Source organism: Mauremys mutica, chromosome 6, assembly GCF_020497125.1.
Source record: "Mauremys mutica isolate MM-2020 ecotype Southern chromosome 6, ASM2049712v1, whole genome shotgun sequence".
In the NCBI taxonomy this organism is placed as follows: domain Eukaryota; kingdom Metazoa; phylum Chordata; order Testudines; family Geoemydidae; genus Mauremys; species Mauremys mutica.
In genome coordinates, this window is record NC_059077.1 from 93,134,810 (window position 1) to 93,158,622 (window position 23,813).

Here is a 23,813-nt window from a genome sequence, read left to right on the forward strand (position 1 = left end):
AGCAGTGTGGCTGACTACTGTAACTGTACTTACATAGCACATGCGCTTAGTGTGAGTAGAACTGTTAAGAAAGGCTTTCACAGTAAGCAAAACTTTGAAATAAATCAGTCAGTGATGAATAGGTAGTATCCCACTTATTTTCATGGCATCAGGTATATCATTATATCTTTACTGAAGGAACAATCAGAACAAGGAGCTGGGTAGTATGGGAGAAAAGAATTCAGACATAAATAGTCAGAATAATACTAAGATGAATCGAGAAAGCAATTAGCCAAACACAGGATTTGGGTTTGGGGCTTTGTTTCTAAAATGTTCTCTTTTTTTCAAGTTTACTTAAGTGACTAAATCCTTCTCCAGTGTACAGTAGTTTGTGAATCTGGAGTAGTGCCCGATACAAAGATCTTGATCCTGGTCTCAGCGTAATCAATAACAAAGCTGTCATGGAGCCAAATGCTCTGCTGGTGGAAGCTGGTATAGCTCCACTGAAGTCGTGGAAGTGTGCCAATTGGAACCAGCACAGCATATGTCCCGTTGCCTTGCAAGTGCTGGATTGGATACAAAGAAAGCCGTGAAATGGCGAAGCTTTAAAAACCTACCTTGTCTCCTTCTTCTACCTCACAAATTTTATCTCCAGTTGCAGGGTTATAGACTGCAAATTTTTTGCCATTAGTTGCATCATGCCATTCATTATTTATAAATATCTGCAAGGAAATAAGGAAACAAAGAGTGGAACATCATCAATAACACAGATATAGTCATAGTTTATTACCTGTTTCAATGAAAAATCAACATGGTATCACCCAATAGCTGAGAGCTATCCAATGATCCTTTTTTGTTTTAGGTCCCTATGCATCAATGGGGACCTATAGGTCCCTTCGATTTCCGCAGAGTAAATACGGATAAATAAATGTGGAATTTTAAAGATTTTGAAAATTTCAATAACATTCACCTATCTGCTTTGAGTCACCATTGACTTAAAAATGCAGCCATTCTCTCATGGTTTTCATCTCATATAATAAAATAATTGCTTCTTTAAAATGATTGGCACTCAGGGAACTAGCACAAGTGGATAAAAGGCAGCATATGACCTATAGAGTCTTCTATCCACTTTCACAACTACTGCAGCTCCTCTACTATTAATATACCCTTTCAACATGGGTAGGGATGACAGATGGAATTATGTAGCAGTATAGTCTCCTGTCCTGCTCCGCTGGCATACAGGGATCTCCTTGAGGAACTCAGCTCTGTGCTGCACAGGGAATGTAAACTCCCTGTATAGCCCTCTTGAAATCCTGTCTCCCCTTTGCCCAGCAGAACCACACAGGTTTTGCTGCCAGAGGAGCCTTTTTGCCTCAGAGGCAGACAATTTGTCACCTAATGGAAGATGACAAACAACTAGGTCAGAGTAGTCGCAGATGTTTTGGAGAGATCAATTTTATTTAACCATTTATCTAACTTTTCTTTCATTTCCTTTCAAACAACATGCGTCTCTGAAGTGAAAGACAACACTAAAGAGCTGCAGCCAGTTTAATGAAATCTACAACAAAGAAGGAACCATTGAGGCATAGTGCAAGAGCCAGAAAATGTGGTTTGTATACTCCTCTACTTCCATGTCACAGGAGAAAAATAAAAAGGAACACTAATCTCTGAGATTTTATTTCCAAATCTGGCCTGCGGATTGGTGCTTCATTAAATATGATCCGAATAAAAGCTTATTTAAAAGCAGAAATGTAATGCTATTAATCTTCTACAGGAACTAAGGGATCTATTTCATTTCATGGAGGAGTATCCGCACATCAAGAGGCATTTACTAAAATGACACTGCTTATTTAGCAAAATCATGGATTGTTTTTGTAACTATTAGATGGATCTTAAAGACACATTGCACATATATTTCAAAATGCAGGCAACAATGCTGGAAACTTATTAAAGCTGTTATAAAACTATAAATTGTTGGGTTATTTAAGTGAAAACATTGTGCAATGTGATATATTTTAAAGCTTAGAAAGTTTCACACAAACACAAAGTGAAGCTCTCAAAAGTCTGGCAATGCAAAAGTGAAGGCTGTATATATGCATTACAATAGTATGAGCCTATTTTTCTGCTGGTGCTGAGCTGCACCAAATTTACACCAACAAGGAACTTGGCACATGGTCTTTAATTATGTAACCACATAGTATTTTTAGACAAGATGGCTACCAACTTTAGTTCCTGGGAGAGCTCCACATTGCAACCTTCATGTTCTTTTAATTTGGGGTGGGGGCTGTATGAATTTTAAAACGTATCTACGTATCTGCTATAGTGTTATATATTTTGTGAAAAGGGATTTCCAATCATAGGAAATGAGAAAAAAATAAAGGTTTTCTGATATACAGTAGTTTTTTTGTGATTATATCACCACCCACTTTGAGTGTCTTTACTGGATCCCCGTAATCCACCACATCAGATTAGCATTTCTTGCCCTCACATTCAAGGCCTTATACAACTTCTCTCCACCCTATATCTCTGATTAAATCTTTTATCATGTCTGTCTCACCATTTTCCCTCTACAAATGACACCAGACTTGATGCTCCATGTATCTCCTTCTCTCACACATTTCTCTGTGCCTTATTCCATGCTTTTGCCTTTGCCTGGAATACCTTCCTCATCCCAGATAACCAAACCAGCAACTGGTTCTCATTCCAATGATTTCTAATGACTAACTTCTTGCACAGTCTGCACTAGAAGTGGGCTAGTAACATTTAAAAACAAACAAACCAAACCAATAAGCTATTCTCCCCTCTAGGTATTGTGACAGGGTCAGGCCAGAGGGATACAGGAGAGTGTTCTTATTGGTAGCCAGGAAGTGGGCGGGCAAATTAAGGCAGGCAGGCTAATTAGGACACCTGGAGCCAATTGAGAAGAAACTGCTAGAATCAATTGGGATAGGCTGGCTAATCAGGGCACCTGCGTTTAAAAAGGACCTCACTTCAGTTTGTAGCGTGCACGTGAGGAGCTGGGAGCTAGAAGCACTAGGAGCTGAGAGTGGATCCACAGGTCCGTGATACCAAATAAATACGGGGGGACAACTAATGAAAAAAACAGGATCGGGAGTGAGGTCATAGGGCTAAACAAAGGGAACCTGATGGGGACACCAAGCAAAGAACCCTGGACAGTGCCCACTGCTCCTCAAAGGCATCAAGGGAGCTAGCGGATGCCGCCCAGAGGAACTCTGCCCGGATGCGTGAACAGATGGAGGAGCGGAAATAGGCCCCACAGTCGCAGGAAATCCCATCAGCCAACCTCCTTTCCCTGGTTTTGTAGATGGCCAGTTTGGCCAGAGCCAAGAGGAGGTTGACAAGGAGGTAATACAGGAGAGAGTTTTTTTTTCTTTTTTTTACAAATTCTCCCTTGTACCTTGGATTATGTTAATGCTGCCACCACCAAGTGATTCAAACAAAGAATCAGGGAAAGGATCACTTGGAATCCTATTTCACCAAAATATCCCCGCAAGCCCCTACACCCCATTTCCTGGGGAGGCTTGAGAATAAACAAGATGAGCACAGACCAGCCTTGGTTTTTAGGGGTTTTTTTTAGGATACTAAATAAAACCCCAATCAGATTTAAAAAAAAACCCCAGAACTTTGTTAGAAAGAAAAAGGGTAAAAGGAGTACCTCTGTAATGTGACAGACCCAGACCAGTGGGGTACAGGAGTCTGGTCCTATTAGTATCCAGGAAGTGGGCGGGCGAAGCCCGCCCACTGCTAAAGGACCTCCCCCCAGCCTAAGGGGAGGATCCACAGGGCCGGGATACTAACTAATTACGGGGGACAACCAATGAAAAAAACAGGATCGGGAGTGAGGTCATAGGGCTAAACGAAGGGAACCTGATGGGGACACCAAGCAAAGAACCCTGGACAGTGCCCACTGCTCCTCAAAGGCATCAAGGGAGCTAGCGGACGCCGCCCAGAGGAACTCTGCCCGGATGCGTGAACAGATGGAGGAGCGGAAATAGGCCCCACAGTCGCAGGAAATCCCATCAGCCAACCTCCTTTCCCTGGTTTTGTAGATGGCCAGTTTGGCCAGAGCCAAGAGGAGGTTGACAAGGAGGTAATACAGGAGAGAGTTAGAAGGCAGATATATTAGTCCCAGATTAAGTAGATCCCTTTTTCCTGGATAAGGTAACATGGGCAGTTCCAGAACAAGCTGGAACTTGTTGGAACCAATTAAGGCAGGCAGGCTAATTAGGACACCTGAAGCCAATTGAGAAAAAACTGCTAGAATCAATTAGGACAGCCTGGATAATCAGGGCACCTGAGTTTAAAAAGGACCTCACTTCAGTTTGCAGTGTGCATGTAAGGAGCTGGGAGCAAGAGGCACTAGGAGCTGAGAGTGGGAAGGTGTATTGCTGGAGGACTGAAGAGTACAAGCATTATCAGACACCAGGAGAAAGGTCCTGTGGTGAGGATAAAGAAGGATAAAGAAGAGTCCATGGGGAAGTAGCCCAGGTTGTTGTAGCTGAAGCGCAGCTGTTCCAGGAGGCACTCTAGACAGCTGCAGTCCACAGGGCCCTGGGCTGGAACCTGGAGTAGAGGGTGGGCCTGGGTTTCCCCCCAAGCCCCCCAACTCCTGATCAGACACAGGAGGAATTGACCTGGATTGTGGGTTCTACCAGAGGGGAAGGTCTCTGGGCTGTTCCCTGACCCACATGGTGAATCTCTGAGGCGAAAAAATCCGCCAATAAGTGCAGGACCCACCAAGATAGAGGAGGAACTTTGTCACAGTATCCTGTCATATTGATTTGTCTTTTTTATTTTAAGCTCTTATATAGTACTGAGCATATTGTTGGGAATTCACAAACATAATGAATAACAAAAAATGTACTGTGGCCAGTATAAACCAAAGATAATCAAACTGCTTTATACCGCAGCCTTAAAACTGCTGAGATCACCATCCAAAGATTATTTGCCAGGAACTGCATTACATATGCAGATTTAACCTTTATACAGGCAGAAAGAGCAGCGTGTGCCAATTTCCCTTTTTATAGCTGGAACAACCACCCTCTTGCACAGATAAGAACATTGAGATATCCTGGCGCACAAGCACACTTTAATAAAGCTAGATGGAATGGATATCGTTATCCATTATCAGTATCATTAAAATCAAGTCACTCACACAGGAAATGATTTGATTATCTTATTAGCAAATTCACTCTTACTCTGGAATAATCCGCTCCAAGAAGAATTCCTTAGACTGTCTGGATGAGAACAGAATCAAATGTGAGCACTTTCTTCAAAGACAGCAGAGAAGTTTCAGGATTGGCAGGGATAAAATTGCCACTCAATCTTATCTGCTTTTTACTCTGAATTTTGTAGTCTGTTCCATATGGCACTTTCCTTCCCTTTGGTATGAAGCCACACCGATTATCCTGAAGCTGACTGCATATGTTCTAAAACTACACAAAATGAGGATTTCATACATGGGTAATTCTGTCTCTCTCCTTGGTGTTTAGTTACTTGTAAATCCTGCTTGAAGGTTAGTACAGTCGGTATAAACAATGTTTCCCTATAAAATGCTGTGAAAGAAACCACAGCAGTTGCTATCAAAAAGTCAACATTTACCTACAATTACCACCAAGTGGTATTGGAGGTACTGCAGTTATTTTCTTTCCTAACTACAAGGAAAAATTGACATCTCACATATCACCATGGTAAATTAGGGTAAGCGTTTTTCTTCATGGTGAACATTATACCCTAGTAAACTGATTATAATAGTTCTGCATCAAATACTGTGATCTCTTTTGTGCCTTTAAGGCATAGCCTCTTTTTGAGAGTGGTGCAGAACTGGACTGGCCCAGCAGTTGCTGAGAAAGTGAAATGGGGAAAATGCTTCCTCATATATGTCAGATCTGTAGGGTTCTAACTATTGAGTGCCTGTAAAATCTTAACATTGATATTGAATTTTAAAAGAGCCCAGTGGGAAGTAAGTCACTCAACAATTGGGTGAAATTCACGGTACTGGTTTCTATATAAATGTTAACTAGAACAAGGTTTTGTTTATTAACTGGGCAAGATCCACGCTTCATTAAAGATTTCTTCACCAGCTCTGAAGAGCAAATTTTTCTTTCACAAAAAAGTCAACACTTTTTGGTGAAATACCTCACAAACAGTATATAGTTTGGTTTAGAAAAGGAAGTAGGAAAAACATCAGGAAGGAATACCCTAGTGGGTAAAAAGATTAGTGCTCACACTGGTGCTTGCTGTTATCTTAGCTATTCTTTAATGTGGACATTATTCCATAAGAGGACCAATAGTAAAAATAAGTACCATCCTCTATCAAGTCTTCTCCATTATCTGTGGATCCAGATCCCTCACTCTCTGAATTACATTTTGCAACAAGCTCTAACTCTACCATTGCTGTTCCAAGTGGAGGTTTTTTAGTGGGCATATCTCTATGAGCATAGCTAAAACCATCACCTCTGGCACAAAGATCCTCTGTCAGTCCCTCATATTATCATCACAGAACCAAAATCAGAGGGTGCAGAAGGACAAGGCTGCAGCAGAATGAGCATTTCCAATATCACTCTGTTCTGTAGCTCAGCCTAGTAGGAATTTGTTTTAACTTGCTTGATTTCCCACAGGGCAGAAAGCAAGTAAGGCAGTTGTAACAGCAGGATAAATGTATTTATCACATGGTCTTGCAATTTAGCATATGGATATCACCACCATATATATTGTTAACAAAGAGTTTAAATTCATTTGGGAGAATGGAGATTTATTTACTCAAAAAATAGATATATTACTTAAACTGACTGTGACCAAAAAAATGGTAAAGGTGGATATTTTGATAGGGAAACCTCAAGACCACAAAAATATTTCCTAAACTGGGATGCCTACAATCCTACAGTTATATTTTTGTATACATTTTAGTTTATTTGTATAGGTATCCAAAGAGAGAGATGCACAGCCACATTGATATCTTCAGCCAACAGTGCCTGAATCTCAGGCTTGTCAAAAGTTGTAAAGTTAATAAGGTACTATATGATTTCCTAGCAATTTCACATGGTTGATCCTAAGGAGTCCATATGAAATTGTGGATGCTGTGAGGGGGCAGAGATGCACAGCAGTCAGGTGGCTAATAAGAAAAACTCTTATGTAGTCACTAGCTATGCTGCCAAGAAAAGAGACAAAGTAAAAGGGAAATATTAACGTAACAGTGCTGTGTGATGCTACAGTATGCCAAATTCATATCTGTCTGTGAAAGGAGTAATAGTGAAACATACCCTTCTTGGAAGTTGTGCAAATATTGGTTTAAGTACTGCATTTAGAGTACTGACACAATGGTATTATTTTAGAGTCCCTTACTTATTATTGTTCCTAATGTCATTTCCTCCTAATCCCAACCTTTCACGATGTACAAACCTGTACAATGTACAAGAGCAGTGAAAATTGCAGTATCCAGACATCTCCATTAGGATATGTTATGATTTTGCTTATACAGGTATGTACTAAAGAAAATGGTGCAAAAAGCCAAAATCCAACCTATACACAATGTTACATATGTTGTAACATTGGGTATATTCCAGAGTATGTTGGCAGCTATGCTCCTTTGGAGTGTACAGCACATGGACACATGGGTTGCGGTGTACTGAAAACAGAACCAGCTAGTGCACAAGCCAACGTGAACAGACACTGCCACAAAGATCAGCCTCTGGCTTGCTTGAACTGAAGTACACTCGTTGCCCATGCTTACGAAAGCAGTAGCAGTTATCTTGCATCATGGTGTGGTAGTTTGCTGTCAGATATCCAGGTCTTCCATAGTAAGGTGTTTCTTTTGCCAGATGTTCATCCACTGTTGCACATGCTGCATGGGTGTTTACCTGTAAGGACTGGACATGACTCATTGGGTTTAAGAGTTTTTGACAAGTCAAATCTTTGCTCAAAGTAACATTTTTACTTAGAAATTTTATGGTGTGCACTGTATAGCTATTGTTTTCACTGAGATCTTCAAGTAAGATGGCAAGTCTCATAATGACCATATGAAGAGCTGTCCTTCACACTCCTGTCCTTTCCACTAGAACTAGAAATCAACATTTGTTATAGATGGATTCTGACATGGTTCTACGGTTCTGAAGCTTTATATTTAAAAATACAGACCCAGATGGTAGCTCTATGGTGGCTGCAAACAAAATCTCATCTGATTGGCATTCATCTTCAGTGAAAGTATAGTAAAATCCTGATTCTCCAAACTGCTTGGGTTACAGGAATTCATTCCAGATCATCAGAAATGTGGGAAATTGGCAGCTCTGCAAGGGTTTAGCTTCAGCCTTGTAAGGTTTAGGCAAGATTGAAGTCTTAAGTTTCTTGTCTGGGGATTTTATTCTAACGCTTTGGGCCCCCTTGCCCTTTTCATGGCTCAGTTTCACAATTTGGACAATATAGATATTTCTCCATCCCACAGGTGTATTGTGAAAATTGATTAGTGTTTGCAAGACACTCTTAAGACAAAGAGGGCTGTATTTTACTATTGTTATTTATCACACACAGACAGCATTTGACCCACAGAGGGCTTGGTGTGAAGTGGAACCTACTGCAGCTCTGCAGAAAGAGAGAAGGTTTCACAGGTTTGCACAGTGTGCGTGTCTACTGTATGCTGTGGAGCACAGTTCTGCAGGACCTCTTTATGTGCGTGACCAAAGGTCTCTTTAAGGGTGGCACAAGGCAGGATTATCTGCTGCGTGAATCCTCTGGCAGTTGGTCCCCAACTGGCAGCTGGCTACTCTGCAAAGGCTTCAAGCCCCGAAGGCTTCAGTAGCAACTGAGAAATGATTCCTAAACTACTCTGTGGCTTCGGTGAATGAAATTCCTCATCCCCAGCTCTGCAGCAATCCTCAGTGTGTACCCATGTTACTCAAGCGAGCCTCTACAAATTGGATTTACCCCATGTTTATCTTTTAGCAAAAAAGATTTCCATCTAACTAGATATAATTGTTGCCCACTGTAAAAAAGTGGGCAGATATGCCAGCTAGGGAAGGAAAATTACGCCTCCCCTCCCCAAATAAATAAACCAGTTCAATCCAAGGTTATTTCCTCAAGAATGGCTTCTATCATTACAAAAAGACTCAAAGCAACAGCAAAACAAGTTTAAACACCTGAACCTGGCCAGCAAGTCTCAGTAAGTTGGGAAGGGAAGAACACACTCTTCCCTACAGGTAACCTTTTCTAGGTATCCTATAATTCCTGTCATGGAGAGACTTTCTCTCTAAGAGCAATCATATTCCCCTATAGTGAACTAACTGCTCAGGCTACCCATTGTATTGTTCCAAAGATGGTCATGTACCCTCTAGACTTGCAGTCCCTCCCAGGAAACTACATTTCCCAGAATGCCTGCTCTTAAGAGGCCCATGGGCTGTAATAGGACCACTGTGCCCAGTTACACTAACATTAAATCAAAAATTTGAAACACAATATTGAAAAATAGCTGGTATCCACTCGTGTACACTTACCAACTGTGATAATTGCTCCAAGTTTATAGTCCTGTACTAGGGTTGCCAACTTTCTATTCGCACAAAACTGAACACCCTTGCCCCGCCTCCTGCCCTGCCCCTCCTCTCTAGGCTCTAGTGTGGGGCCAGGGATGAGGGATTTGGGGGGTAGGATGGTGCTTCAGGCTGGGACCAAGAGGTTCAGAAGGTGGGAGTGGAATCAAGACTGGGCCAGGGGGTTGGGGCACAGGAGGGGGTGAGGGCTCTGGTTGGGGGTGTAGGCTCCAGGGTTTGGCTGGGGATGAGGGGCTTGGGGGGAAGGAGGGTGCTCTGGGCTGGGATCGAGGGTTTTGGAGGGCAGGAGTGGGATCAGGGCTGGGGAAGGGGGTTGGGGCATGGGAGTGGGGTGGAGGTGCAGGCTCTGGGCAGCGCTTATCTCAAGCAGCTCAAGCCTCTTCTCTGAGGCCACGTCCCCAATCACTCCATCCCCCTCAAGCTGTAGCTCATTCTTCCCACTCTCACTCATGCGCTCATTTTCACCGGGCTGGCTCCCGGGATTGGGGTGCGGGAGGAGGTGATGGCTCCAGCTACAGGCTCTGGGGTTGGGCCAGGGATGAGGGGTTTGGGGTGCAGGAGGGGGCTCTGGGCTGGGAGGTGGAGCCAAGGGGTTTGGAGTATGGTAGGGGGCTCCGGGATGATGCAGGGGTTGTGGGAGGGGGTACGGGCTCTGGGCTGGGGGGTGCAGGTTCCAGGGTGGGGCCAGGGATGAGGGATTTGGGGGGTAGGATGGTGCTCCAGGCTGGGACCAAGAGGTTCAGAGGGTGGGAGTGGAATCAAGACTGGGCCAGGGGGTTGGGGCACAGGAGGGGGTGAGGGCTCTGGTTGGGGGTGTAGGCTCCAGGGTTTGCCTGGGGATGAGAGGCTTGGGGGGAAGGAGGGTGCTCTGGGCTGGGATCGAGGGTTTCGGAGGGCAGGAGTGAGATCGGGGCTGGGGAAGGGGGTTGGGGCATGGGAGTGGGGTGGAGGTGCAGGCTCCGGGCAGCGCTTATCTCAAGCAGCTCTCAGAAGCAGCAGCATGTCCCCACTCCAGCTTCTACGCGGAGGTGGCTTTGCGTGCTGCCCCATCTGCAGGCACTGCCCCCTGCAGCTCCCATTGGCCCCGGTTCCTGGCCAATGGGAGATGCAGAGCTGGTGCTTGGGGCGGGGCCAGCGTGCAGAGTCTCCTGGCTGCCCCTATGTGTAGGAGCTGGAGGGGTGACATGCTGCTACTTCCGGGAGCCACAGGGAGCCTGCCTTAGCTCCACTGCACCACAGACCAGACTTTTAATGGTCTGGTCAGCACAGATGACTGGAGCTTCCAGGGTCCCTTTTCAACCGGGCGTTCCAGTCAAAAACTAGACACCTGGCCACTCTATCCTTTACATCTGTGGGTGTTTGATATGATATGAATGGAAAATCCCACCAATTCAGCTAAACCTAAAGAGTTCCTTGGATCATCAAAAACCAGTCAATTAAACCTGAAACACTATTAAAGGCAATCTACAGGGTCTGATCCTTACTTTGTGCTAGATCCACAAAGTGACTTAAGTATTGCAATGCTGAGCATTGTAGTGCCTCACTTTTAGGCCTCTTGCTACCCAGTGAAACCCACAGCCCCAAGTTAGGCGCCTAGGCCCTATACAATGCATAAGGAGAGTTTGGCACCTAAGATTGGGACCCACAAAAGCCAGCATGCTGCGCGGGGAGCCACCTAAGCTAGTCAAATCAGAAATGCTGAGGAGATGGATATAATACAAGTTCTGCCCCTCTCAGGGAGTTAGATGCCTAAATTCTGGGATTCTCGGCCATTAACTCTCCGCTGGAGTTAGGTGTCTAAACCATGTTTTGCAAGAAATGCCAAGGAGGCACACAGGTGAGGAAAAAGGCCTCCCTTATACATTTTAGCACTCACCCCAGACACTAGAGACTTTGGCTGAATTCTCCTCTCTATCAGGTGTGGATAAGGGAGTTTGAATGCAGGTCTCTCACCAATCAGGGGAGTACTCCAACCACTGGGCCACAGAGTCATTCCCGCTCTCTTGTTGGCCCAATGCATATTTAATTATTCATACACATTGGAACAGCTTCAATAGGAGAGGCTGAGAGACCTGCAGACTAGAATATCTCATAATCAGCTAGTCAGGACCCACACTTGACAGGTGGGGGAAAAAGTTCAAATCCCTGCTCCACATCAGACAAAGGGGGGCACTGAACCCTAGTCTTCCACATTCCAGGTGAGTGCTCTAGCCACACACTAAAGGCTGTGAGGGAGGAGTGCTCCTCATACTCCCTCTGCCCCAGGGCTCTTTTGTGTGAAAATGCCTGCTGGATCAGGTGAAATAGGCAGAGGAATGCCTAGTCTGAGGCTCTTGCCTAGTCTGAGGATCTGGGTTTAGGCATAAAATAGGTGCCCAGGAGCCTTAAAATGAGCTGGCTGCACGCATCCTCACTCAGGCACCTAGGGATTTTAGGCATCTACAGGGTTAGGTGGCAGCTGAGCAGGGGTTTGACACTTTTTTTAAATTTTAAACCATTTTATTATTTCCTCCTCTTTGCTTCTAGCTGCAATGATTAAAATATATTTTATATTTATGTTTCACTTTTCCTTTATTTACTGTAAGTGATTTAACTTTCCACAAACCATGTTCTTCACTCAGACACTGTGAAGAGCAGCGGTGGCAAGAGAAATATTGTTTTTTCTGCTATCTCATGTAATTTAACTACCTGATAAGTAACTAATTGTGCTTTGATGCCTGGCTGTGAGAGCACCATAGGACCTGCTCTTTTCAGAAGCATCACAACAGAAATAATTTGTTAAACAATCATTGTCTAATTCTTTAGTGTATCGAAGTAAAATATTTACCAGTACATGTGAGCCAATCTTACATTTATTAAGCACCTAAAATACTCACTGATTTCATTGACACATCTCTTAAGGAGTTTAGGGTATAGAAGGAATTCAGGATCATTCCCCAATTCAGGATCCAAACTATCTTTAACAATTTAAAAATTAATCCATCCAAATTAAGAGCATGAGAACGGCCATACTGGGTCAGACCAAAGGTCCAACTAGCCCAGTATCCTATCTGCCAACAGTCACCAATTCCAGGTGCCCCAGAGGAAATGAACAGAACAGACAATCATCAAGTGATCCTGTCACCCATTCCCAGCTTCTGGCAATTGACTCTTCAGTGTGTTAAGTATCTCTTTAGAATGCTTAGTTCAATCTTTATGAGAAAGGTACAGACTATGATCTGAGAATATTTGTATCGTCATAGAAATGCCTCTGGATTAAATGAATCTAATTTAGGGCCACATTGCTCCCTGTTGCAGAAAAACCTGTGAAAGGGGCCCATGGAGTGAGGAAAAGTCCACGAGGGTCCCCTGGACTGTTTCCCCTAGATCATTCTATTAAGGGCAGAGGGTCGCACTTATCCCATATTGAACAGTCCCTGGAATCTACAAATATTTGAGAATCTGCTGGAGTCCAAGGAGAGTGAAGGTTGAAAAGTCTGTACAGCTGCATTGGTTCTGGGCCCCCCCAGACCCTTCTGTGGATCTATGAAGCTTAACTGCAATGATGCCACACTACTAGGGCTTTGCCTGCAGCTGGTTCTTCTGGAAGCTCCATAAGGGGCCTGGGAGGCTCTAGGAAAGTCAGTACAGCCTTAGGCAATATTAGTCCTAGGTTGGTAGTGTGGTATTAGGATGATGCCTTTGTAACCTCATGTATGCTTCCCACCCCCTGCCCTATTGTGGTCCCCTCATCCCAGCCCACCATGTCATTTTATGCAGTCTCCTGACCCACAGACAATCCTCAGTGAGATTTTGGAAAAGGGGGAAAGTGTTATGAAGAGCAGAGGTGAATCTGGTTCCCTCTACATGTACAGCTGTGAACCATGATTGGAACCATAATTATTTACATATTCATGACTTTTCATATGCTTGCTTTGACCCTTTGTTCAACATATTTACATATTCATGACTTTTCATATGCTTGCTTTGACCCTTTGTTCAACCCTGAGTACACGATAATGCACATGAAACTCTGAATTGGTTGAAAGCTATACACCTTCACATACAGGGAAACACCTTCCTCGGGGCAAAGTCTCTGACAAGGCCATTGTGCATTAGTTATTTCAGCAAAAAGATGCAACACTCAAGAAACATTTACCTGTTAATGCCCTTTTAGATGGTAATGTAAAAATATCTGATAGGATGACTAGTCTGTGGTTACCTACAGAATCTGTCCTATTAGTGAAAGCTTTTCTAAGTGATCTTATGCTGGCTAAATATTGTGGAAAGAAAGCAGTAGGGAGGGGAGGAATATTCCAATTTATACTTTTTCAGATCTTCAATAACTTGGGGCATCACACTGTTCTCATTACTTTTTGTCTGTAGCAGTGGTTTCCCCAGGAATTGAAATTAGGGGGGGTGTTCGAATTTATAGGGGGGGTGTCAGGACCAATGAGATATATAAAACAGATATGAATAAAGTAAATGTTTTGTTAGGATTATGCAAATTTAACATAAGAATAATGCAAGTTACACCAAAACACATAACAGGTCTAGATTTCTAAAAAAATATACATTTTTAAAAAAAGTATTTAATTTAAATTGACTTTTGAAAAGTAAGCCATCATGGGGTAAGAGGAAAGTCCTCTCATGGATCAGTAACTGGTTAAAAGATGGGAAATAAAGGGTAGGAATAAATTATCAGTTTTCAGAATGGAGAGAGATAAATAGTGGTATCCCTGAGGGGTCAGTACTGGGACCAGTGCTGTTCAACATATTCATAAACAATCTGGAAAAATGGGTAAACAGTGAGGTGGCAAAATTTGCAGATGATACAAAACTATTCAAGATAGGTAAGTCCCAGGCAGACTGCGAAGAATTACAAAGGGATCTCATAAAACTGGGTGACTGGGCAACAAAAATGGCAGATGAAATTTAATGTTGATAAATGCAAAGTAATGCACATTGGAAAGCAATCTCAACTATACATACAAAATGATGGCATCTGAATTAGCTGTTAACACTCAAGGAAGAGATCTTGGAGTCATTGTGGATAGTTCTCTGAAAACATCCACTCAGTGTGCAGCAGCAGTCAGTGATTCCCAGCATTCTGTTTGCTTTTTTAAAAAGAACAGGAGGACTTGTGGCACCTTAGAGACTAACAAATTTATTTGAGCATAAGCTTTCGTGGGCTACAGTCCACTTCATCGGATGTAGCCCACGAAAGCTTATGTTCTTTTTGCAGATACAGACTAACACGGCTGCTACTGTGAAACCTTTGCTTTTTAAAGAAAGGGATAGATAATAAGACAGAAAATATCATATTGCCTCTATATAAATCCATGGCACATGTACACCTTGAATACTGTGTGCAGATCTGGTTACCCCATCCCAAAAAAGACATACTGGAAATGCAAAAAGTACAGAGATGGGCAATTAAAATGATGAGGGGTATGAAACAGGAGGAGAGATTAAAGTGACTGGGAATTTTCAGCTTAGAAAAGAGACGACTAAGGGGGGATATGCTAAAGGTCTATAAAATCTTGACTGATGTGAAGAAAGTGAATAAAGTAAATGTTTTGTTAGGATAATGCAAATTTAACATAAGGAAAATGCAAGTTACACCAAAACACACAACAGATCTAGATTTCTAAAAAATATATAATTTTAAAAAAATGTATTTAATTTAAATTGACTTTTGAAAAGTAAGCTATCATGGGGTAAGAGGGAAGATCCTCTTATGGATCAGTAACTGGTTAAAAGATGGGAAACAAAGGGTAGGAATAAATTATCAGTTTTCAGAATGGATAGAGATAAATAGTGGTATCCTTGAGGGGTCAGTACTGGGACCAGTCCTATTCAACATATTCATCTGGAAAAATGGGTAAACAGTGAGGTGGCAAAATTTGCAGATGATACAAAACTATTCAAGATAGTTAAGTCCCAGGCAGACTGTGAAGAGCTACAAAGGGATCTCACAAAACTGGGTGACTGGGCAACAAAATGGCAAATTAAATTCAATGTTGATAAATGCAAAGTAACTCACATTGGAAAGCAATCTCAACTATACATACAAAATGATGGCATCTGAATTAGCTGTTAACACTCAAGGAAGAGATCTTGGAGTCATTGTGGATAGTTCTCTGAAAACATCCACTCCATGTGCAGCAACAGTCACAAAAGCAAACAATGTTGGGAATCATTAAGAAAGGGATAGATAATAAGACAGAAAACATCAGATTGCCTCTATATAAATCCATGGTACGTGCACACCTTGAATAGTGTGTGTAGATCTGGTCACCCATCCTAAAAAATATATATTGGAATTGGAAAAGGTACAGAGATGGGCACCTAAAATGATGAGGGGTATGAAACAGGAGGAGCGATTAAAGTGACTGGGAATTTTCAGCTTAGAAAAGAGATGACTAATGGGGATATGATAGAGGTCTACAAAATCTTGACTGGTGCGAAGAAAGTGAATAAGGAAATTTTATTTAATCCTTCAAATAACACAAGGACTAGCAGTCACCCAATGAAATTAATAGGCAGCAGATTTTAAAAAAACAAAAGGAAGTATTTCTTCACGAAATATAAAGTCAACCCAGGGAACTCTTTGCCAGGGGATGCTGTGAAGACTAAAACTATAACAGGATTTTAAAAAGAACTAGATAAATTCCTGGAGACCAGGTCCATCTGTGGCTATTAGCCAGGATGAGAGGGATGCAACGCCATGCTCTGAGTGTCCCTAGCCTGTTTGCCAGAAGCTGGGAATGGGCAACAGGGGATGGATCACTTGATGATTCCCTGTTCTATTCATTCCCTCTGAAGCACCTGGCCTTGACCACTGTTGTAAGACAGGGTACTGGGCTATATGGACCATGGGTCTGACCCAGTATGACCATTCTTATGTAAAAATTAATTATAATAAAAATGTTTAGTACAGAAACTCCCCAACATAATGACCTCCCAAGATAGCAACAATGTGAGATAACAACCTTGGCAAATACTGCATTTTAAAAATCTTGGCCTACTGGGAAACATATTTATATAAGTTTCTATTCCCAGTCACAAATCTAGCATTCTGGAGCAAAGTGACTAAAATATAGTCCAACAAACAAATGTTTATTTAACATGCCCCTGACTTTTCCCTCCACCACACTCCACTCACCGGTGTTGTCCTTGGTCAGTGGAGACTCAGAGTTCAGAGGTGCTTTCACGTGAGTACACCTTCCAGGTGGGGGACAAAAAGGCACAGTTTGCTCTGGCCACGGCTGTTCGTTGTGCCACCGTTCACTCCACCACTCTGTTGCCAATGGCCCTGCACAGTCACCTTCTGCTGTCACCTACCACTGTGACCTCTGTGAGTTGGTCTCTTGAGGTTCCACCAGCTCTCAGTGATTTCAGTGTGGGAACCTCGCTGCTAGTGCAGGCTGGGCCGTCTCTTCCACAGAAACACTGTACCCACAGGAACACTGTCCCCACAGTGTCAGTGATTTCAGCTGCAGTGGTCACTTAACAGAACAAAAGACTATCTATTGGAGCCTAATCAGCTCTGTCTTTAAACAGTGGAGAGGGACAGGTCCCCACCCTCTCTCTTGATGCCTTCAAATCATCACAGACTAAGTACAGTTCTACTGCCCTTTACTCATACAATAAGAACAACATTTCATCCCCTCTTCCCCCCACATTCAAGTGGTTTGTAACCCAACCCCAGCCAAAATCTATCACTTGGACAACACAGCTCTGTTTGCTGGATACCTAGGTAGATTAGGTGTGAATATAAATATAATCTGGCCCTGAAGCCTTAGCTGTCAGGGAGAACTCATTTAGACTTTGCTTACAAATCATCATTTGAAATTATTAGGTTGGCCAACATCACCGAAATGAATGCACTGACATCATAAAAAACAGCTGTATAAGGAAGCAAGGAAGCTAGTCTGTTCATACTTTCCAAATCTATTATACTTTTTCAGATACACACATTTTATCATACACTGTATAAGCTTTTAAAGTGTATATTAATGTTTCAGTTTAAATTCAGATTTCCAAACAGTCACTAAATTGGTATGTAACTAGCTCACAAAACTGGGGGGGGGTGTTGGGAAAATTCGGGCGGGGGGGGGGTGTAGGGAAATCACTGGTCTGTAGGGTAATTCAGAAGTTGAAAATGCATCATTGCAGTTCCTAAAATATGTTTCCTGGAATAAGCCCTTTACACTCTGAGAGAGGAATAGCTGAAGTGAGCTATCACATAGCAGAACTATACTGCACTTGCAGTTTTAACAGCTTGTTAAATATTTCCAGAATGAGGTCCCAACCCTGAAGTCTTTATTCATGAAAAATGGACACCAAAATCAATTTGGGGTTTCCCTGAAAATGGGGTGCAGAGTTGGATCCAAAAGAGCTGACCCTGAGTGGTGATGAGCTCTCCCGATTAAATACCCTAATGTTTGAAAATAAGTCAAGTTTTGACTCTTGTGAGAAGTTAAAATTCAATTCCATGCATATTTGTATTTTGGAAAAATTGAAGGCTAGCTCAAGAAATCGCAAGAACACTTTCTTCATTGTTTTACTTGTGTACTTTTCTGTACAGCAGTAACATACTATGTGGCATTTTGCTTTGTGTCCAGAACTTGAGATAGCCATGGCCAGCAAAAGCTACAATTGTTATAGAAGTTTCTCAGTTTCTGTTTATGGCTGCATTTCTCTTTGCTCTACCAAACATTCTACCCGAAAGTCTGAGATTGCAGAAACTACCAATGACTTTGCTGTTTGCTCAAAGTTCAGAGACTCTTGCAACTCTCTGTGTACTGTGGTACGAAACACATGAAGTGTCTCTTTAAGCCAAGAATACAAGTCTGGTTTTAGGGTTAGCCCAGAGGATCCATTTCATGCTTACCTTATCTGTGTGTTTTTAAATGAGCATGGAAAGAATTTGCTATTGTACAATGTTCCTGATAATACTGACTAATTAGCAATGGTGGACTTTAGCTGTTTTATTGATAGTTACTTGCTTAGCAAGACAAATAGGTTTATTATCTGTAGGAAAATACGTCAAATGCAGGAGGACCCTTGCTTTAGTTTGATTTTATTTAAAAAAAAAAACTTTCCTCCAGACCAACATCATTGGCATAATTCTTAAAATCTGTTAGTTTAATTTTTTAATAAACTGGGATATTTACAAATTGTGAACACATTCTGCAATTAACTTTTATTTTCTTCCTGTTCATTGAAATGATGTAAATGTTTCCTTCTCTGGGTTATTTACATTTTACAGGATACTTATGACCACAGGTCTTAGCTTCTGAAAAAATATGGACAGCACATCAAAAAATAATAGTATAAAACTTACCAACTCTTTAGAAGAGTTTCTCAGGACAGAAGAGATCAGAGAACATTTCCAGAAATTACAATATAAGAATTAAATCTAGGTAAACATTTGTAAATACACAATTGAGTTAGTGAGACAAGGTGGGTGAGATAATATCTTTTATGGGACCAACTTCTGTTGGTGAGAGAGACAAGCTTTCAAGCTTACACAGAGCTCTTCAGAAAAGATATTATCTCATCCACCTTGTCTCTCTAATATCCTGGGACCGACATGGCTACAAAAACACTGCATACAATAATTGAGTTAGTGTTATTTCGATGGTTTGAACAAAACTACTTAAGTGCATATATAGTCTTATATGAATGCCTAAGGCAAGTTAATAAACATGCATAATACTACTAACCTTAGTATATTTAATTTTCAGATCACTGAGTGGTGCAGGCAGAGCTGGAGCAGAATTGCTATCTGGGATTTGTTTTTTCGTATTTTCAGTTGACATGTTTAGTTAGTTCCTGAAACACAGGTGAAATGAGGAATCAGAGAAGCTGAGTGATTTTGTCCTGACTGCGCATTTAGCTTTATTTGTGCTATTTTGTCTGAACTGGCTATGGTATATTTGCATACAAGACTATGATTGGATGAAAGATTTCACTGCAAAAAGAAAATGACACTACTTATTTCTAACACCAAGGGCAGCAGTGTTTTCACTTAGGTTGAAATCTGTATGATACAAATTCTTCAGAAATAAACTATATTGAAAGACATTATGAAAGTTTGCAAATATTAGAGCATTTCTTGTTCTTACTTGCAAAATATCTTTCTTAGATCAGGCAGGTCTAGAAATTCGAACCTTGGCTCTTCAGCTTTGGAGGTAGAGACAAATTTGTTAGTTCTGGGTGCAGGCAAAGCCTTTCCCACTAGAGAGCCAGGCAGAATAACTTCCAGAGCTGTAAAGTACTCAGTTGTGATTTTAATACACTTGGAACAAATCATCTTTCCTGTTGATAAAACTTATTGTTGTAGAACATGTAGAATGAGGACAAATGTATTAATATAAGGTCCTCATACCCTTATCCAATACCAAGTAATTTAAGGGAGGGACAAAACGATGGACCTGCCTGATCAAAGAAAGAAAATTTGCAGATAAAAACAAAAAATTGCCTATTCTTTTTCCGAGGCAGCTCCACAGATTGTAAGTAGCATTTTTTCAGCAGGGCCCGCTAGAAAGGGTAGCTGAATTTATTAAAGTAATGATGTGTAATTCATTATGAAAAGTGGACTGCTGAAGTAGTATTAAAGAGTCCTGCGGCACCTTATAGACTAACAGACGTTTTGGAGCATGAGCTTTCGTGGGTGAATACCCACTTCTTCGGATGCAAAGTGGGTATTCACTTGCATCCGACGAAGTGGGTATTCACCCACGAAAGCTCATGCTCCAAAACGTCTGTTAGTCTATAAGGTGCCACAGGATTCTTTGCTGCTTTTACAGATCCAGACTAATACGGCTACCCCTCTGATACTGAAGTAGTATTGCATCCAGTGCCCCTCTGCTGAAGGAGGTGCCCGCTGATGCTTGTATATGTCTAGTTTCTATTTCTGTGCCCATGAGGTTGCCATCAGTTTTGAAGAATGAGCATTGAGTTTTTGTGGAGACACTATTCTACGCTTCCAATGTGCCTCCTGGGCCTGATCCAAAGCATACTGAAGTCAATGGAAAGTCTCATTGATTTCAACAAGCTGTGGATCAGGCCTCATCTGAGCTGTCTTGCAATGGAGAATGTAGAGGCTTTGTTGCCTCTCACTGATGGATGATACAGGCCATATAATTAAGCTGATCTTCTGATCCATTTGGTTCTTTCTGTATATATCTTAGCAGCCCTCCTGACTTCTAATATGTGCCACAATTTCTCCTTGTGGAGCTTTGGCTTTGGACAAAAGACGGGGTGTGGAAGTAGAGGAACACTCCTCAGATAATTTGAATAGGTGGCTAGCGAGGGCATTCAAAACTAAATTTAGGTCCCAGAGGAGGGATTATTAAAGCATCTGCTTTTTTAAAAAGTCTCTTTACATAGGGGGAGAAAATAGTCTCTGTTTATTTGATGTAGCCAGGAGAGAGGTTGCTTCTCCTTGGTTATTGATCCTGGCAAAGAATGGGCTCTCGTTGTGTTTGTATGTGAATAAGTCTATTGCTGGTTTACTCCACCCTTCTGTTATGCCAGTTAAGATGGCTGGGGTGGAGCTAAAGCGAGGCATCATCGGCAAATGCCAACTAGTCATGTACCCATATGAACAAAGTGCTTCAATTCTCACAGCTACAGCACTATGATTTTTTATACCACCAATCTGGGTGCTCCCCAGCTGTATGGCAACTCTGGCCCCGCCACCTCCCTGGAGAAAGTGAACCCTCCCCATTCAAGATCTATAAGGCAAAGATTAGCCATTAGGAAGCACTGTACACTAGTTTGCATTGAAGCCCTGGTATATGCAATCTGTTTCCCTTTATCATGTCTCTTCATGTCTTGATATGCACTTGAATTAGAGACACTTCAGGCCTTTTACTGCTTGCTTCCACTTTCACTTGGGAAGCATAGTTTTCAATAGCACAACAAATATCGACTTTGCAAAGTCAAGTCCATACTTTGCAATAATTTTGCTGTGATTTGGTTATCAGTTTTCCTAAAAAATAATTCAGTCTCTAGTTAGCCAATCCGTTAAGTGTTCAAATTCACATGATTTAGCTTTATCACTCAGGTCTGCAACATAATGATCAATGGCCTCACTTGTTTTTTTATGAAGAAATGTGCCTTTTCCAAATGATATTTTCCTGAATCACATTCTCATTTTCATGTATCACAGTATTCTTGACATTTTTGAGTTAAAATAAGATACCCTGAAAACAATGGCACATATCCCACCTCCCTATACGTTATGAGAGTGCAAAATCTCATCAGACATTATTTAGAGATCCTGAAAAGACTCTGGAAATCCTTGCCTCCTTTTCCATACTATTCATTCTCTTTCCCACACACAGTTTACTCTACCTTCCCAACCATTCCGTGACAAGGTGCAAGGAATTTGTCTTTTTTCTTTCAATCTTGGATTGACTTAAGCTACCTTCACTACAAGACGTGCATTGACTCCTTCCTTCCCCTCATCCTTGTACCTTTTTGACAAAGTGCAGTCCATTAAAAAGCTTTCCTGCTATCTTGATCCTCGAGCTTCTCATATTATCTGATCCTGGCTGCTGAAACTTTTTGCCTTACATTACTATTATTGTCAATAATACCTTTACTTTTCCCAACTTTCTATGACTGCCTGCCTCTTTAAAATTTCTGCTTTCTACCTGAAATTCTAACTATAGCCCTTTCTCGACAAAATACCTGATTAGGTAGATTTCTGTGAGCTATCTAGTCACCTATCATTCAGCAATATCCTTGACCATTTTCAACCTGGGGTTCACTCAGGCCTTAGCACAGAAATTGCCTCTTTTTGTGCTCTCCTCCTGCTTCTTTTTGCCATAATCAATTCTTTCCCCCTCCTCATTCTTTATTAAGTCTGTGAAGCCTTTGACACAGCAGACCACAATATCATTCTGGACCTCCTCCATAACTGGGTAGGCAAATTTCATCACATACACATTTGTCAAAAGGTTCTTTCCTTGTATCAGGAGATGATTCCTTCTGTGTGGAAAGATTGCTCTTCGATACCAATACGTAATGTTTAATCCTTAACCAATTTCTCTTTTCCATTTACCATCTCAATCATCATCTTATCTTTACCTTAAATCTCAATTAAAATATAACATCTGGACATATTGTTTGACATCATTAGTGACTCTGATGGAGCAGTCAAGTAAACTTGAAAGTTCAGGACAACTTACTTCTGCAAAATATTTTGATGATGGAAGCAAGTTTGTCATCCTCAAATCTAGTTCTATCTCCCTTCTTGATTCAGACATCCAATCTGGCCTCCCGGTCTGTATCTTTGGTGTCTTCCTGGAATCTCACCCATAACTCCAAGGTATGGAAATCTTCCTCCTCCTATCACATCAGTATTGCCCATGTGCCTCTCTACTTCATCTTACACTGTTATCTCACCACTGCTGGTGTGAGAGGCAGATACTCAATTTACAAGAGATTTCCTATAACTAGATTCTCCATCTATTTTCAAATGCTATCTGATAGTACAACTTTTCTCCCTGGCCTAAACCCGTTGATTTCTTTTTTTCTTTTAGTACTATCTTTAAAAAAAAAACCTTTTCAATTTTGTTATAAAACTTTATAATGTGTTTTGGGATGCTGCTTCTGTGCAAGAAGCTGTACAACATCAATTGTATTGTAATGCACTACATTGGTTTCTTCACAAAAATTAAAAACAAGAAAAGAGAGCCACCAACAGGGCATTTCACAGCACCCACTTACATACCTCAGATATAGTAACATTGGGAGATATCACCAAGGTTGTAAGCACTTGGTCTTTAGTCATATGTATTGCAACACAGGCTTGGCATTGAGCTGTTTGCCAACAGTCTCATGCCTCACAGAATCATCAGTAATATTAGTCACTTGATATATCTCGTTGCATAACAAGCAGGACAGAGTCTGATGTCAAGTTTTTTAGTAAACATGCTTTGTGATTTTCTACTGATGCAATTACTGTGCTGTGGGTGTAGACTGAAATAAACCTGTCACCAACTAAGATTAAGGGCTCTACTTGGTTTTTTTTATGTTGGTTTCCTTCAGTGCTCCTCAGAGGTTACATATAATTTGGAAGCTATAAAATCGACACAGTATTTCCCCTTCAGTTATCAATAATACAGCAGCATGAGCCTTCCAACTACTTCATAAATGGAGAAAAAGAAATACCTATTCTGAACCTTTCATGGAAGTATACATGAATTCCACATTTTTGAGAATACATTCAAATTCAAGTTGTTTGTTCTTGTCTGACTCTTTCCAGCCCCA

The 23,813-nt window shown here is 41.5% G+C and overlaps 1 protein-coding gene across 1 annotated transcript in view; it reads right to left on the reverse strand.

Annotated features, from left to right (window-relative positions):
- Window positions 1–19,419, reverse strand: part of ALDH1A1 (aldehyde dehydrogenase 1 family member A1) — a 51,992-nt gene extending 32,573 nt beyond the window's left edge. The window contains exons 1-2 of the mRNA XM_045020773.1: window positions 19,253–19,419; window positions 597–701 (exon numbers count right to left, since the gene is read on the reverse strand). Coding sequence (XP_044876708.1) covers window positions 597–701; window positions 19,253–19,348 — 201 coding nt within the window. The 5' untranslated portion in view covers window positions 19,349–19,419. The remainder of the gene's footprint in view (window positions 1–596; window positions 702–19,252) is intronic.
- Between the last annotated feature and the right edge of the window lie 4,394 nt (window positions 19,420–23,813).